Source organism: Cyprinus carpio, chromosome B3 (assembly GCF_018340385.1).
Source record: "Cyprinus carpio isolate SPL01 chromosome B3, ASM1834038v1, whole genome shotgun sequence".
Classification (NCBI taxonomy): Eukaryota; Metazoa; Chordata; class Actinopteri; order Cypriniformes; family Cyprinidae; genus Cyprinus; species Cyprinus carpio.
Window position 1 is genome coordinate 5,929,410 of NC_056599.1, and position 18,085 is coordinate 5,947,494.

An 18,085-nucleotide genomic window follows, 5' to 3' on the forward strand; every position below is an offset into this window, starting at 1 on the left:
GAGACAACGCGTTGCAATTACGAGATCACTGCATTCACACGATAAACAGACTCTGTCTACTCAATGCTCATCACTGTAGCCTTTCATGTGATGGGAAGAGATCTAAAAAATAATGCTATAATCAACACTTCCACGATTCGTTGATCTCGACAGCTGTAATAGTAAAAAAAAAAAAAAAAAACGTAGTAAAAGTATTTGAGAGGGGTTCCACATATAATGCGCATTTCGAATGCAAAGCTGTCAGCCAATCACAACAGTTGGTGTCTCACAGCAGACACGCCCCTTCAAACAGAGCATTCAAGCCAGAGGACTAAAATCAGGCTATAAAAATGCCTTTTATTTCTAAATTTTAAATGTAAAAATCATACTAACAATATAAGTACACCTCAGGAAACATTTAAAAAAGAAAATAATCCACATCATGGGACCTTTAAATAGTTCTCCCTATAGAAACATGAGGTTTGTGTATTTTAAAACTAATAATTTGAAGATCAGTGTACCTCATTCAAGGAAAGTATGTATAATTTATAAAACTGCATCAAAATGATCAAAATTTTGTAATGCAATTGTCTACTTTCTGCTGTTATATCAGGGTTCATCTTTATGTCCTTTCACTTTATTATGTCCTTTCACTTTTCTGTTTTTTTTAACCAGTTACTGACAAATATACTGTTTTTACTTTTGTTTCAGAACTGATTGAAGACAATGAGGAGAAAGAAGAATTCTGAGGTGAAAAATCTCATCAGAAATGTAGAAAAACCGAAACCGAACGATTTAAAGAAAATAATTCGCAAATCTGCCCCAAAAGCTTGTCCAATTGTCTATGAAACCTATGTTATTCTGCGGGCACCACTTAGACATCCAGCCATTGAGTGATGACACTCTGCTATGAATCTCATCACCACGGTAAGCAGGGAGAGGACCAGAGCATATTACAGTGTCTGACATCATGCTTGCAAGTTCACACACCTCATTAATGTTATTTTTAGTGATCTCCAACTGGCGAAGTCGAACATCATTAGCGCCGGTGTGAATAACAATCTAACTGTATTTATGTTTAGCATTAGCCAGCACATTTAAATTTGCTAAGATGTCAGGTGCTCTGGCTCCCGGTAAACATTGGACTATGGTGTCTCTATATTCACGTTCCGTACAATAGAATCGCCAATAACTAGAACACTTTCATCAGGTTTCTCAGTGGGTGCATCACTGAGTGGGGAGAACCTGTTTAATGTTTTGATTGGAACGGAAGAGCAGTGTTTTGACCCACGACTATACTGCCTCACAGTCACCCAGTTGCCCTGCTGTGGAGGCGCTGTAGCTGGAACTGAACAATGTACAGGACTCCCTGAGCTAGACGCATCCAAAGCCATATCTAGAGCCCTCACATTCTTACTGTCCTTAATTAAAGTTTGGATGCCTGTCTCTAATTCTGAAATCTTCTCTGTCAGCCTAACTATTTCCCTGCATTTATCACATGTGAATCCCTCATCACCGACAGAGATAGATAAACTATACATGTGGCAAGCAGTGCAAATAACATTAGCAGGAGAGATGAAGCAAGAGGGGGAGGAGGAGGAGGACAAGGAGTGAGGAAAATGTTTTAAAAAGCATGCGAGAATTAGACAAATTGTTAATTTTGTTATGGTAGTATGTCCTTTTAGCAGTGGAGACATTAGCAGAGAAGGAAGAGAGTAGTGACTGATACACATTAAGGTCAGTAGTATTTTTGGATCTACGCCACACCCTTTCAGCAGCTCTAAGCTTAAAACGGCGTTCGCGTAGAACATTAGATAACCAAGGGGCAGAAGGGGTGGTACGGGCTGGCCTGGAAGACAAGAGGCAAACAGTGTCTAAACAAGATTTAAGAGTGGAGCAGAAAGTATCAGTAGCACTGTTAGCTTCAAAAGAAGCTAACAGTTTAGGGAAAGGAAGGGAAGATGAAACCATTGCAGATAGCCGGGAGGGTGAGAGTGAGCGTAGGTTACTTCGAAAGATGACATGTGGAGGGGTAAGTGACGTGTCAGGAACCATGTTGAGGTTAAGAGTGAGGAGGAAGTGATCTGAGGTGTGCAGTGGAGTAACCAGTACATGATCAGTGGAGCAGTGTCGTGTGTTAATAAGGTCCAGTTGGTTGCCTGATTTGTAAGTAGCAGTAGTTGACACTCGGTTGAGATCAAAAGAGGCAAGCAGAGTGTGGAAGTCCGCAGATAGAGGTTTATCTAGGTGGATGTTGAAATCTCCAAGCATAACAAGGGGAGTACCATCCTCAGGAAAGTTTGAGAGCAGCACATCTAATTCATCCAAAAAGTTACCTAGTGGCCCTGGGGGTCGATAGACAATGAAAAAATGTATTTTAAGAGGGTAGGTAACAGTCACTGAATAAGATTCAAAGGAGCAGTTGATACCCAACGATGGTAAAGGATGAAATTTCCAATCGTTAGAGATGAGCAGACCAGTACCTCCACCTCTTCCAGTCAAACGGGGGGAGTGGGAAAATGAGAAATTATTGGAGAGTGCTGCAGGTGTAGCAGTGTCCTCTGGTTTGATCCAGGTCTCTGTCAGGGCCATGAGATTAAACTTTGAATGACTAATAATAGAAGTAATGAAATCGGCTTTGTTTACAGCAGACTGGCAATTCCAGAGACCAATAGAAAATGAAAGTAGTGTATTAGCAGACATAGGCAGAGTGTGCAGGTTGTTAAGATTGTGCTGCCTACATTGTGTGATGCGTGGTTTGCGAGTGGTAGTGATAGTAGGGATCTGGAAACGCATAGTAAGAATTAGTTATACAAACTGAAACAGAAGTGAAACAAGTAGAAGGAAAAAAGTATTCATCAAAACAATACTTATATCCCTTGCCGGTGTCCCTGACAGGTGGAGTCGCACGGTAGAGTCAATGGTCTTTACACTCTTTACATCTTTACACACTCTTCGGTCTTCACAAGAGGGGGGCTTAACAGGAGGGCTGCCGTGGTATACTAACCTTTTTAATATCCGTCAGATAAAACGGAAATTGAATTCAGCTGAACACACTTTACTGTTTATCACAACAAAGGTCTAATCAAGCACACGACACTGACAACGTATGCGATAGAGTACGAGACCAAACGTAGCACGTCTCAACACAGTAAACAAACAAGTGTTTCCTAGCAATGACAACTGCGCTAAACACTAATGAGACAAGAAATAAATACACTTACGATGTGCTTTTAACTTCCGCTGATTTAACTGCTTCTCTCAAAGGGTATTTCTTTACACTGTCTTTTGCTAGCGCTTGAACTCACTTTACTGTTTATCACAACAAAGGTCTAAGCAAGCGCACGACACTGACAACGTATGCGATAGAGTACGAGACCAAACGCAGCAGGTCTCAACACAGTAAACAAACATAGGAGACCAGGAGAGTCTGCTCACATGTGTGGCTTCCTGTGGCGCTGCTCTGTGGCTGCCGCGCGGTGTCTCCCACGACATTACGTTGATAGATATTTTCTTGATCTAAGACTCTTTTAGTGTTAGGAGCCTCCTTTAAGTTTGTGGATGATATTTTTTGGGGGATATTAATCATGGATCCTATAGTGTGGTGCATGTTTGGACTGTTGGTGGCGTTCTTAAACATTTATCTCTCCTATGGACTGAACTTTGGCCACGCTGCTGGCGGCGTTGTCCTCAATGAAATTCGATATGACCGAAAGTTAATACTATTGCTTCGCAACTCAGTCTCACCAGAGTATTCTACAGTAGTGGATACAATTCCAAATCATCTCAAAACCAATGTGAAAAGCATCAAAGTTCATACTAAGCGGAAACGGGGATGCAGAGGAGGTCTTTGTCGCTGATTGAGACGGTCGAAAGAAAAAAATAGAATCTGCCTGCCTACTACCCTTCTCATTAACGCGCAATCCTTGCGAGCATAAATGGATGAATTAACAGCTAACATCCGCTACCTACATAAGTTCCGGAACTCCTGTGTCCTGGCTATCACCGAGACATGGCTGGACAGCAACGTCTTGCCCACCGAGGATAAACCTGAAGGCTTCGCGTCGTTCAGGACCGATCGAGATTTTAACATCACCGGGAAGACTCGTGGAGGAGGCGTATGTCTTCTTGTTCGAGCGGAATGGTGTCGTGCAGTAAAGGTCAGAGAAAGCATGTGCACTCCGGACATTGAACTGTTGTGCATTTCTCTTCGTCTGTACTATTTACCGAGGAAGTTTCCCCAAATTTTTATTACTTTAGTATACATTTACCCCAAAGCAAACTTTAACAAAGCACAAGAGATCATTTACAACCTATCTCAGAGACTTGAGTCAATTTCTCCTGATGCTCCTAAGCTCCTAAGGGTCTTTGGTAGTGGTGATGTCAATGAGTATGTTAAAACAGTCAATGAGTATATAAACTACTATGTAGATACTATTATACCTACTAAGACCTTTACGGTCTACCCCAATGATAAACCTTGGGTGTCTAAAGAATTAAAGATCCTTATTAATAAGAAAAGGAAGGCATATAAAAATCAGGATGTGATAACTCAGAGGCATATACAGAAGCAGATTAAAAGACAAATACAAATAGATAAGAATACATATAGACAAAAAATAGAAGCGTCTCTGACATGTGGTAACTCACGATATGCCTGGCAGGAGATTAAGAATATGACAAACGTCCCTCATAAGGGAAGAGGCAAACAGCCTCTGTTGCTAGAAAAATGTGAGGAGCTAGAGATGGCTAATCAGCTTAACTTACACTTCTGTCGTTTTGATAAGGGAGAAGGTAATGCTACTCCAGTGTTGCCACCACCATCTTTGACTAAATCTCCTTTTGGGTTTTATATCAATGAAATAGAGGTTAGTCAAATTTTTAAGAAATGTAATCCTCGGAAAAGCCCAGGTCCAGATAAGATATGTGGTAATGTTTTAAAACACTGTTTGGCCCAGTTAGTGCCAGTTTTTCTGATATTTTTAGAGCCTTGTATAATACTGGAATTGTTCCTGTTATATGGAAAACATCTACAATAGTACCAGTGCCAAAAGTTTTTAGACCCTTAATATTAAATGATTTTCGACCAATAGCACTCACATCTCTAGTGATGAAATCTTTTGAGCACTTAGTAAAAAAGCACATTGTATCTGAAACAGAGCATCTTATAGATCCTCTGCAATTTGCATATCAAGCCTCTAGGGGAGTAGAGAATGCAATCTTAACTGTACTACATCTGTTGCATTTGCATTTAGGAAAACCAAAAACTCATGCTAAAATTTTATTTGTGGATTTCTCATCAGCTTTTAATTGTATCTCTCCAAGAACATTAGCAGACACACTGGCAAAAGAATTCTCATTAGAAAATAGGATGCTTATATGGGTGACTGATTTTCTTAGTTGTAGAAACCAGCAGGTTAAGTTAGGAGGGTCTATCTAGGATAAAATGATTACTTCGGTCGGATCACCTCAGGGATGTGTCTTATCTCCATTACTATTTATTTTATACTTAAATTCTTGTGCTAGTGCTTTTAAAAACAGATTCATTATCAAGTATGCAGATGATACTGCCATAGTGAGCCTTTTACATGATGGAGAGGAAGAGCATGGTCCTGTTTTGAATTTCTTTCTGAACTGGTGTGAGAAATCAAATCTCCTCTTAAATGCCTCTAAAACTAAGGAGATGGTTATTGATTTTAGAATGAAAGAACAGGATATAACCCACTTTACACTAATTAATGGGGAACAAATACAATTAGTAACACATTATAAATATCTCGGTATAGTCTTGGATCATAAGCTTAAATGGGATGTATGGACTGACTTTTTAAATAAGAAGATACAACAAAGGTTGTATTTCTTTAAGAAATTAATGTCTTTTAACGTCCATAGCAGATTGCTTTTGATGTTTTACGGGGCTTTTATAGAAAGCATTATGACTTTCTGTGTGAGCTGCTGGTATGGAAATGCTTCAGAGGCTCAGAAGAAATCATTGAGGAATGTAGTAACAATGATAAGCAAAATGTTGGGAACTAAGTTAACAAGCATAGAGAGTGTATATAAAGAGAGCGTGCTGAGTAAAGCGAATATCATTGTGAATGATAAGAGGCATCCCCTTTCGTATGCATTTGAATTATTACCATCTGGCAGAAGATATCGTTCCGTGAATGTGAAGGTATGTGCTGTGAGGAACAAAAGGCCAAAAGGGTCTAGAAGGAATCTCAGTGTGGTTCTTGTCTTCTAGGTGGAAGAAGTCAATCCGAGGATGTCTTTAACTCTTGATTTCTATCATGGATTTGCATGTGATGGTCATGCTGTGTGTCTCTTTGACCATTAATCTTGGTTACTTGCCCCAAATTTGACAATCTCCTTCCTGAGTTGAATTATCAGTGAGTGTTCTTTTGTTTTAGTGCAGCAAGCTGTTCAAAGCTGTGAAAGAGTTGGTTGGTTAGGGTTACTTCAGGCTGGTGCTAGGATCTGATTTATGATCACCTGTTGTCTTGGGCCTCTTTGTGGAATTCAGCTCTTTGTGTTTCAACACTGTTCTGTTTGAATTTTAAATTGTCTGATATGCTCTGATACGCTACATTGTTGATACAATGAAAAATAAGTTTAAAGGGGTCATAGGACGCAAAATTCACTTTTACATATTGATTGAACTGAAATGTGTGTTGGCAGTGTGTGTACACAACCACCCTATAATGATAAAAATCCACCCAATTCTTGGCTGTGTGACATCACACAGATCCAGGCTCCTCCCACGATTGTTGATTGACACTGGTGTTTTAGCACAGACCCGCTCTGAGTGAGCTGTCATCAGTTCATCATTGTTTCGATGCCGGAGCAGATGTAGACAAGAATGTCACCTAAGCGATTGAGGAGTTATTGGATGTAACAACACATCTGATAACGTTAAGGGTTCAGACACACTTTCTCTGTTTACACCTAGAATAAAGACATATATTTTTAGCCAAGCATTATTGTAACTTGGTACTTCAGCTATATCTGATCAAATACACATTCATTCTTTTGCTTGGGTTGAACACATCTTTGCTTTGTTAGAATAGCAGCAAATTTTGTCTCTATTTACTTCTCTGTTTCTGTCACAGGACTTTCATGCCGAGGCAACTATTTTCAATTTCAGTTTATTTATTTAAATGGGACAGTGCATATTCATGAACGTACAATCAAAGTTAAACGTAAATACGCCGGATTTAGCACAATGCTAGTTTCCATCCGTAGTCCCAAACATAAACAAATACAAACCAGAAAACAAACAGACAAAATACATATCAACAAATATACATATATAGCTAAATAAACAATAAAAGTTCCTATACCTTATTATACTTATTGTAATATTAATTTAAAATGCATAAATGCCTGTACATAGACATCCCAGAGTGCTTATTATAAATATATAAATAAAACTACCTATCAAATTTTACCTGCTTACATAATGATTACATTTTTGATTATTATTCACCCATCTTTTAAGATGTTTCTTAAATGAAACAAAAGTGGGGCTCTCTCTAATTATCATTGGTATACTATTCCAATTTGTGCAGCCTTTAATAGAGAGGACATTTTGTGCAAACAAAGATTTTCTAAATAGTACTTCACAATCCCCCAGGTAAATGATCTAGTCTTCATCTCGCTATTTCTCTTTTTGATAAAATCGCCCAGGGGTGGTGGGGCGATTCCATTCATAGATTTATAAATAAGACAGCTATTTTTAAAAATTTTATGATTTTCAAAATTTAGTAGTTGATACTTCTCAAGAATTAGACAAAGGTGAAACGACTGTGGTTGAACAATGCTAGAACAAAGCTAGACAATCTTCAGTCTGAATCCAATCCTTAAGAAGATCTGAGATGACCGAACACCTGAGAAGAGAAGATGCCAACCCCCAGAAGACCTCAGATGATGCTAACCCTGGAACAACATATAAAATTACCAAATTTTTGGACCAAACGTTTAATCGCAATTGCAAAGTTTATTCACAAAATATAATCATTGCATTTAAAAGCGTTCACCGTCTGTTTGATAACATGTAATTTGTAACTAACTGCATGATTCTTACTGAACATTTCTGCCAAAATCACCACTAATAACATACTCCTACATGTAATGTAGAATCTTAATATTTTCTGTAAAGTTGCTTTGCTACGATTGGTATTGTGAAAAGCACTATACAAATAAACTTTAATTGAATTTAATTGAAATATTAACACAGCAGTCGTCATTTACTCCTGACATGTGAGCTGCTGAAGATGGCTTGATTTTGTTTTTGAAGTGAATGTGCCCCCAATCTACCTAAATACATCTATGTTTCGTGCAAATCATTTGTGATCCACCTTCACCAACAGAAATGAGTATAAGTTTTATTTTTTTTTATTATTATTATTATTTTTTTTTTTATGAATCTTTGCAAATCACCTTTCCTAATAATGTGCTAGTTAGCAAGTTCTGTGGCTAAATGGGGCTAAACTTTACAGTGTCATGAGAGTGGCTTGTTGCCCCACTGAAGCGAGAGGCGGGGTGATCATAGCTCATTAGCATTTAAAGGAAAATGCACCGAAACAGCTCGCTGAAAACAGAGCTGTTTTTGACAGGGTAAAAATTGTGTTGTTTTACACTACAATTGAGAAATTTTAACCAAAGTATGTTTTTATTAAAGGGGTCATATGATGCTGCTAAAAAGAATATTATTTTGTGTATTTGGCGTAATGCAATGTGTTTATGCGGTTTAAGGTTCAAAAAACATTCTTTTCCATATAATGTACATTTTAGTTTCTACTCTATGCCCCGCCTTCTGAAACACGTCGATTTTTACAAAGCTCATCGGTCTGAAAAGTGATGTGTGCAATGATTGGCCAGCTATTCAGTGCATTGTGATTGGTTGAATGCCTCAAGCGCGTGACCAATGTTACACCCCTTAACATACTATGCCGTCTCACATGCCAGAAGCACGAGACTCAGTCCAGCTGCTCTGCTGGTGCACATCCCATCATCACTTTCTTTTAGAAGTTCAGTCAATGTACTGTTAGGAGTAACTGAATAACTCGGGATATTGGTTTATTTTGCATCAGAGGGAGTGTAAGGCATGTTTAAATAGAATCGGGTCAAATAGAAAATAAATATAAAGATTTGTTTGCGATCCGGACATCACTAGACGAGACAAAATAAATAAAACCAAATACAAACGAGGCATTTGTTTCATCCAGTGGAACATAATTACTAATTATAATGACTTATAATGTCTTTTTACGCATTGCGTATCGTGCTGCGTAAACATAAAACCATGTCTTCATTTGTGATCTGAGAAATAACAAACAACAAGCCTACTCTACTGCTCAAAACTTGCGTTTGAATCATCAGTGGCAAATTAATTAAATATTAAAAAAACTTACCTACAGGCTATGAGTCAGAAGAGCCAGATTGTCCTTGCAAAGTTTGAACTGCTCAACTTTATAGAAACAGCTGCTGTGCCACAGACACATTGCAAGCTACTGGTTCAGGAAACAGTCCTCATCCTCCATAAAATGCAGAGCACACATCGGAATATTTGGTTTGGACTGTTCTGGAACAGTGTTGAAATACAACTTAACCACTGATTTCTAGTTATGTCCTCTTTTGGAAGGCCAAACAAAGTTTCACTTCAACGAAACACAGCAACTCCACAACATGGCAGCTGCGGCAACAGAGAGAATAAAATTTATGCCTTCTATCTTTGTGTGAACATTTGGGCGGTGTTATGCAATTCTTCCCACATAGAGACATAAAGATGTGGGGGTGTGGTCGAACGAGCCATTTAAAGGGGTGTGGTTAACCCTTAACTTTTATAAAGAATATATCTTTAGTCTTTGCAACTTTACAGATTTTCTATATGCACCAAGAGCTTGTAACACTCCAAAGAGAAAGGAAAAATTTAAATCGCATCATATGACCCCTTTAAGACCCTAAAGCGGGGGTCACCAAACTTTTTTCTCTGGGGGCCACATTATCGTTCCTGACTGTGATGGGAGGGCCAGGCTGGGCCAGCTATATAACATAGAATTGTATGACCCAGACCAAAGTGACCACCAGCAGGCCTCATTGTGTAGTAGAGATTACTAGCCTGGCACAGCCATCCCCACTACTATATCTACACATCTATATCAACACTTGATTCCTGGCACATATTTGTTTATCTTTACTAGTGGTTTGCAAAAGTAGAAATCAAGTCTTTACACTTTGTTTAAATTTGAAATACCACAGATATTCCATTTATTTATTTTCTAATAAAAATAACATCAAAGCTGTCAAGGTAAGAAACATCTGCCTAGTTGAGGTGATTGACACTGGCAAAGGTGAACGAAAAATTTAAATTATAGGTAGGTCTGTTGATATTACTAATAATATTAATAATAATTGTGTGCAGCACTTAATAAAGGTCAAATAAACAGGCCTATAAAATTAATTAATTTAAAAAACACTGAATTTATACATGAGTAATAGAACAATTAACATGAGTAATAGAACAACTAGCCAGCTCTTATGCCTATACAGGTAAGCATGTTCAGTAAACAGTTTTAGGTCAAGATGAAAATGAAATGAGCAGTAGGCTTAAAACTAAAGCACAACAATAATACAGAATAATGGGAATCAAAATCAGTAGTATATGTAGGTGAGCTGGATTTGTAGTTGTTGATGAATTGTGCTGTCTTTGGGATGGGGTCAGGAACAGCAATTTCCTCTCCTCACTTCAGGGTGCCTTCTGGAGCCCTGGCATGGAGGGATGACAGATTGAACACAAGAAGCACCATATTCAGTAAATGGCAAGATGTCCTGTTGTCTGCTTTTCTCTGTGACATAATTTTACAAAATATGTAGCAAAAACACTTTACAATACGGTTCGTTAACATTAACTAATAATGAACTGCACTTAAACAGCATTTATTCATCTTTGTTAATGCTAATTTCAACATTTACTAATACTTTATTAAAATCTTGTTAACATGAGTTAATGCACTATGAACTAACATGAACCCACAATGAACAGCTTTATTTCTATTAACTAACATTAACAAAGATTAATAAATACTGTAACAAATGTATTGCTCATTGTTAGTTCATGTTAGTTAATACGATTAACTAATGTTTAATAAATTAACCTTATTGTAAAGTGTTACAGAGCCTTCATATTTCATATTTATAGCAATTAAAATCAGTGTGCTTACCGTATCAGTGTGAACTGTGTTCTTGCTTCTGGCTGGTAAGAAGTTCAATGTCTGGTCGCAGACTAGTGGTAGCCAGTCTCAGGGTCTGATGCAAGTGTTCATCTGTGAGTCTGTTCCTTGTTGGATTCTTGGTTTGCTTCATGCGGGAAAAGGTTTCCTCACAGATGTAGGTGCTGCCAAAAACTGTGGACATCTTCATTGCATGCTGTTTGATGTTTGGGTAGGTTTCCTCTGGGAGCGTAGCATATAACTCAAATGAGACTGTGAGGCTTGAACGCGTCTTTAAGGATATCACAATTCTGAAACTCGGCTAGTTCAAACTGAAGAGAGGGAAGGGCATCATTTATGTCGGCAGCAAAGGGGTTCTGGAACAAGCGTATTCCTTTACCGTTGACATGAAGCTCACGGAACCGCACACTGAACTCTCCCTGCAGCATTTCCAGCGCATCCTTGCACTTTTCGACTAGAAACGGGACAGATAGTTCCTCAGCGCAGTAACTTTGGATGGCAGAGAGATGCATAAAGTCCAGCTTTTGGACCTTTCGCACAAGTAGCACTAGTCTGACCTCGAACGCTTTGATGTGGGAGTACATGTCACTGATTAGCTTCCCTTTGCCTTGGAGCTGCACGTTAAGGTGGTTCAACATTTCAGTCACATCAGTTAAAAACGCGAGATCCCATTTCCATTCTGGCTCGGTCAGCTCTCGTACTGTTTCACCTTTAGACTGCAGGAAGGTGTTGATTTCGGGTAGCAGGTCAAAGAAACGGCGCAATGCTCTGCCTCGGCTTAACCATCGTACTTCTGTGTAGTACAGCACATCCTCATAGGCAGACTCAAGCCGGAGAGAAAGGCCTGGAACTGTCTGTGTTTCCGCCCATGTTTTCGGATGTAGTTGACACAGTGCACAACCACCTTCATGACAGACGCCCACTTCAAAACTTTGCAGCATAGTGCTTGCTGGTGAATCAGACAGTGGACTTGTAGTGGGGGGGTGAGACCTCGTTCCACGAATTCGCTGTTTAAGCTCCCTACTAGCTCACTTATTGTGCCAACCATACTAGGTGCGCCATCCGTAGTGATGCTGGCAAATTTAGACAAGTTTAGATCCAACTCTTCTATTGTTTTGCACACTTGAGACTTTTTAGAGCTGCCAGCTCCTCAGACACTTCAAAGCTTGCGCTAACTCCACAAATAAAAATGAGCAGCTGTGCTGTGTCCTGCACGTCATTGCTCTCATCCATGGCCAAAGCAAAAAACTCGCATTCTGATGCTTTCTTATTTAGCTGGTCATACACGTTGTCCCCCAAATCTTCGATTCGCCTGGTCATAGTAGTTGCGGAGAGACTCACCACGTTGAGCGCATCCTTCTTGTCGGGACACACCTCCTCGGCCACAGCAAGCGTGCATTATTTAACAAAGTCCCTATCAGTGAACAGCTTTCCATGGGTAGCTAGTAGGTGAGCTACCTTATAGCTAGCTCGGACAGCAGCCTGGTTGACCTGAGTTTGGCGAAGGAATACATTCCGTTATGCAGCCAGTCCGCCTTTCATCCTCCGAATCCTGTCTTCTCTTGCTTGCCCTCCCTGGCTAGTATACTCTTTGTGGCGGGTTTCGTGGTGATGACGCAGATTATATTCTTTGAAAACCGCCACACTTTCTTTACATATAATACAAACTGCACGGTCCTTACACTGAACAAAAAAATGATCGTTGGTCCACTGTTCTTTGAAAACTCTACACTATCAACTTTTCGTTTAACACTAGCCATTTTGCTGTCCTGTACATTGACAGTTGCGCATGTGGACTGTCTGTCACTGATTGATCTCGAGCATGTCGGGTGACGAAAATTCAGCAAATATTATAGTTTATTTTATAACTAAATACAATTTTTTAACTGACAAAATCAACAAAATACCAGATGCAGACATGTTATTATTTTCCAAAAAGCAATTAAAAAAATAGGCCATGACGACTTTTGGGGATTGCCTCATAGGGCCGGTTTAAGTAGTGGGGGGCAGAGGTGCTGGGGGGCCGGTCAAACGGGGGTGGCGGGCCTGAGTCGGCCCGCGGGCCTTAGTTTGGTGACCCATGCCCTAAAGAATCATATAAACTTGTGGAAAATGAGCATTCAATGACCCTTTTAACATGTGATTCTCAAGATATCCTTTATGTGACAAAGACTTTCCACACTGAGAGCAGGTGAAAGGCTTTTATGAAGAGTGAGTTACCAAATGACTCTTAAGTTGTCCTTTCCACGTAAAACTCTTTCCACACTGAGAGCAGCTGAAAGGCTTTATCCCAGCATGAATTAACATGTGCCCATTAAGGCTTGATTTCCATCTAAAACTCTTCCCACACTGAGAGCACCTGAAAGGTTTTTCTGAAGTGTGAGTTACCAAATGACTCTTAAGTTGTCCTTTCAGTGTAAAACTCTTTCCACACTGAGAGCAGATGAAAGACTTTATCCCAGCATGAATTAACATGTGATCCTTAAGGCTTGCTTTACACGTGAAAGTGTTTCCACACTGAGAGCAGCTGAAAGATTTTTCTGAAGTGTGACTTACCAAATGACTCTTAAGTTGTTCTTTCAGTGTAAAACTCTTTCCACACTCAGAGCAGCTGAAAGGCTTTATCCCAGCATGAATTAACATATGCCTATTAAGGCTTGATTTCAGTGTAAAACTCTTTCCACACTGAGAGCAGCTGAAAGACTTTATCCCAGCATGAATTAACATGTGCTTCTTAAGGTTTGCTTTATACGTGAAAGTGTTTCCACACTGAGAGCAGCTGAAAGGATTTTCTGAAGAGTGTGTTACCAAATGCTTATTAAGGTCTCCTTTCTGTGTGTAACTCTTTCCACACTGAGAGCAGGAGAAAGACTGTATCCCAGCATGAATTAACATGTGACTATTAAGGTTTGATTTCTTTGTAAAACTCTTTCCACACTGAGAGCAGCTGAAAGGCTTTACTCCAGCATGAATTAACATGTGACCCTTTAAGCCTGCTTTCTTTGTAAAACTCTTTCCACACTGAGAGCAGCTGAAAGGCTTTATTCCAGCATGAATTAACATGTGATCCCTAAGATTTATGTTACATCTGAAAGTGTTTCCACACTGAGAGCAGCTGAAAGGCCTTTTGACTTCTGTTTTTTTAATGCTGCAACTCAATGCAGATTTTTCTTCATTGACATCATGATCTTTCTGATGCTGATATTTCTCCTCCACCTCTTTCAGATCTTGTCTTTCTTCTTTCATTTTCATCAGTCCTAAAATTAAATCATTATAAAGATGAAAATTAATTGAAACGTTAGAAAAATAAAAGGATAAAATATTTGTGTACACTATAAATTCACGTCTCGTGCACTTTAATGCCCTTTGAATGTAACGTGTACGTTCCCTTGGAACTGGAATTTAGTTAGGATTTTTTTTTTTAAGACAAATTGATAATTTTGACCAATACAATGTATTTTTAGCTATTGCCACAAATATATCTGTGCTACTTATGACTGCTTTGTGCTCCAGGGTCACATATATCTTACAGCAAAAGTCAGTTTGCATTGCCATTTGCAAAGCCTGCTGCAAAACTGTTACTGATTTACAGTGAAATGTACCAAACAAGCAAATAATGCTCTACTGAGTCATTCACATGATTTAAAATAACCACAGTCCTACAGCGACTTTACTTAAAACGTGTTTTATACTGGCGTAAAAACAAATTCAGTCTCACACACTCTGAGTTCAACAGTTTATGATTCCAAAAAGCAAAAATAAAGTCTAATTAAATTTCATCAGTGTCAGTTCAGTCACATTTCCTAAAGAACTTTGAAACATGGATTTAAGAAATTTTAATGATAGTTAAGGTCTTATTTTTACATAAAGGATCTGTGAATGTACCACAAATATTCATTAAAGATGAATATGATGACAAAAAATAAACACCAACCTCCTTGTTCCTCATGTTTTATTCTCCATGTTTCTGGTTCCTCGTGTTTTATTCTGCAGGTTTCTGGTTCCTCGTGTTTTATTCCTTTTCTGGTTCCTCGTGTGTTTTATTCTCCGGGTTTCTGGTTCCTCGTGTTTTATTCTCCGGGTTTCTGGTTCCTCGTGTTTTATTCTCCGGGTTTCTGGTTCCTCGTGTTTTATTCTCCGGGTTTCTGGTTCCTCGTGTTTTATTATGCAGGTTTCTGGTTCCTCGTGTTTTATTCTCCGGGTTTCTGGTTCCTCGTGTTTTATTCTCCAGGTTTCTGGTTCCTCGTGTTTTATTCTGCAGGTTTCTGGTTCCTCGTGTTTTATTCTGCAGGTTTCTGGTTCACTCGTGTTCTCTTCACTCTCCTCTTTAACAAACTCCATCTTCACAGCAGCAGATCTCAGTTCAGATGATACTCCTCCAGATATTCTTGCTTGATTCAAAACTTAGTCACGACTGTGAGGATGAGAATATTACAGATATTTACTGACCTGATTCAAAACTGTATTTTTCTCTTAGAAACATGTCTAACTGCCTTTGTATTAAGTCAGTATCCCGACATAACAACAACAGAGAGCGCGGTGAAACTAATCTTCTTCCTCTGAGGTTTAATGGTGTTTGGCAAACAAACGTATGTGTTTAGCGCCACCCGCTGGACTGGAGAGTGAAGCGACGCAGCAAAAACAGGTCATCGCCAGTTCGTCGTCATTTGGGGCGAACACCAAACGGAAGTGAGGATCCCTATGCCCTACTCCCTTCGAAGGACACAGCCCTTTAAGTGAGTTATTTGAATGGTGTAGGGTATTGGTGCCAAAGAATGTTAGTGTAGTTTGTATGTCCTGCAAAGTTCAGCTCCAACCCTAATCAAACACACCTGAAGCAACTAATTAAGGTCTTCAGGCTCACTTAAATTAAAGGCAGGTGAGTTTGATTAGGGTTGAAGCTAAACAATGCAGGACAGTCGATCGCCAGGAGCAGGGTTGGGCACCCCTGGTGTAGGGCATTACTGTCTGCGCGTCCAAGCAGCATCCAGCACTACATCCGGTACTGAATGAATGGATAAATAAATAAATATTTACTTAAAATTTATTTCTTGTCTAATTGTGTCTTATTTTAAATAACTTTCCTTCTGTCAGCTTGGTGTTTAATACAAATAAATGGATATAAATAAACAGTATAAAGCACATTTCCCACCACTATCCTTTGATTTAGGTTGTTTTGTGTTTGATGAGAAATAAAAACCAAAAGCTGAAGATGTTTCCTGAAGATGAAGATTTGGTGTATTTATCAGGTTCTTTGATAATATATACCACCATAAACCGACGTGACAGACAGTGATTAACCTCCTTCTTTTGTTTCTATACACATAAACATTTGCATAGATGGGCGAACATAATCACCTAATTTTGTAAATGAAGCCAATTACATTTGCATGAAGCACAGAGTTTGCACTTGTCTATAATTTAAATTAATAGCTTACATTTACAAACTGAGCCTGCCATAAACAAAAATGATTTTTGCCTTAATGGATGGAGCAGGCTGGGACGTCTACAGCTAACTTAATAAAGGAGTTAATACAATTTGATATAGAAGTCACTGAAGAGGAGAGGAAAAAATTTGAAGGTGAGTATGCTGTTACATTTTTGTAAAAGTTTTAAGTGTTTTCGTGAGGATTTTCCCGGTGATATCCGTGAGCTTTTTTTTATCCTCCTTTGATAGCTTATTGCTTAAATAATAATAACTATGGCCACCACGGAATAAATTTACAATATTATCATTTGTACGGTAATTAGTGATTGACGTTTTACATTTTGAGGCAAATTTTCCCACCTTTGCGAGTATGACGACATTTTGTAAAAGGACAGCACCCAATCGAATATTTATTTGTTACAAACATGTGTCTGCAGAAGCCAGTCAAGAGCTGGAGCAAGGCAATTGCTGTTTAATAATATTTCATTTGTTTCAGAGAGCTATTCTTAAAGCAAATCTTAAAAGTAGCTAGATTATTTCCCATGCATGCTTCTCTACATTTTGCTTTACTGTACTTTTACTAGTGCTTAGTTTATCAGTTTCTTGCATCTGTAACATAATGTATTAGAGGTGCTCTAAAATTTCAGCCATTTTCTTTGTCAAAAATATCAGCTGAAAATACTACTTGCGCAGATAAGACAACAGAAGCTTTGACATGGAGAGTGTACAGTCTCAGCCCAGTGTGCCCAGAACTTTTGGTGCATCACTATTTATGTTTACTGTATAATTATTTATGAGGTTACCACATTGTATGAATTGACAACTAAGATGATCAAGTAAAGGGTATGGCACATATTTTAAATTAAACTTTTTGGTAAAATTCTGAAGTTAGTGTTTTTGTTTGTTAATGCAATAATTTGTCTTTTCAGTACTGAAACTGGTACTTTACAGTATTTGTGCTATTTTATGTATACCTGCAACCCTGCAACGTCTAAATATTACTTTCTTTTTTTGGCAATAGTAATATCAGCCCGTCAGCGGCTTCCCCTGAATTCTTTGAAGTTCCGAAGTTTCCATTTGAAGTTCAAGCCAAGTTGGACCGAAAAGAATGCCGACTAACGTCATCCGACCGAATCAAAATTATTAGAACGTTGTATGAAAGCATGGCTCAGTAAAAAATGTAAGTATTTCTCATTACCTGTTTTAATTGTTTACATTCAGTTTTATACAACATGTAATGCTACACTCATGTGTTTTAAATATTTTTGTAGGTATCTACAGAACTACAGAAGAGTATGTTCAGGTGGCTAAGGCCCTGACTCTGAGTTATCCCTTTTTAAAAGACAAAGAGAGCAATGGATATGGAGTTTATTTTGTGATACAAAATGCAAGATGCAAACATTTTCATTATTCTCATGCCTAGAAATTAAAATAACTATGGATGCAC

At 38.7% G+C, this 18,085-nt stretch overlaps 1 protein-coding gene and 1 pseudogene across 1 annotated transcript in view; one reads left to right on the plus strand and one right to left on the minus strand.

The window, feature by feature from the left end:
* LOC122136721 overlaps positions 1-18,085 on the plus strand; it is a 690,060-nt pseudogene that overhangs the window by 337,240 nt on the left and 334,735 nt on the right.
* Positions 9,623-18,085, minus strand: part of LOC122136724 (gastrula zinc finger protein XlCGF46.1-like) — a 184,000-nt gene continuing 175,537 nt past the window's right edge. The window contains exons 3-4 of the mRNA XM_042721232.1: positions 11,202-14,467; positions 9,623-10,746 (exon numbers count right to left, since the gene is read on the minus strand). Of these exons, the coding sequence (XP_042577166.1) occupies positions 13,413-14,467 (1,055 nt within the window). The 3' untranslated portion in view covers positions 9,623-10,746; positions 11,202-13,412. The remainder of the gene's footprint in view (positions 10,747-11,201; positions 14,468-18,085) is intronic.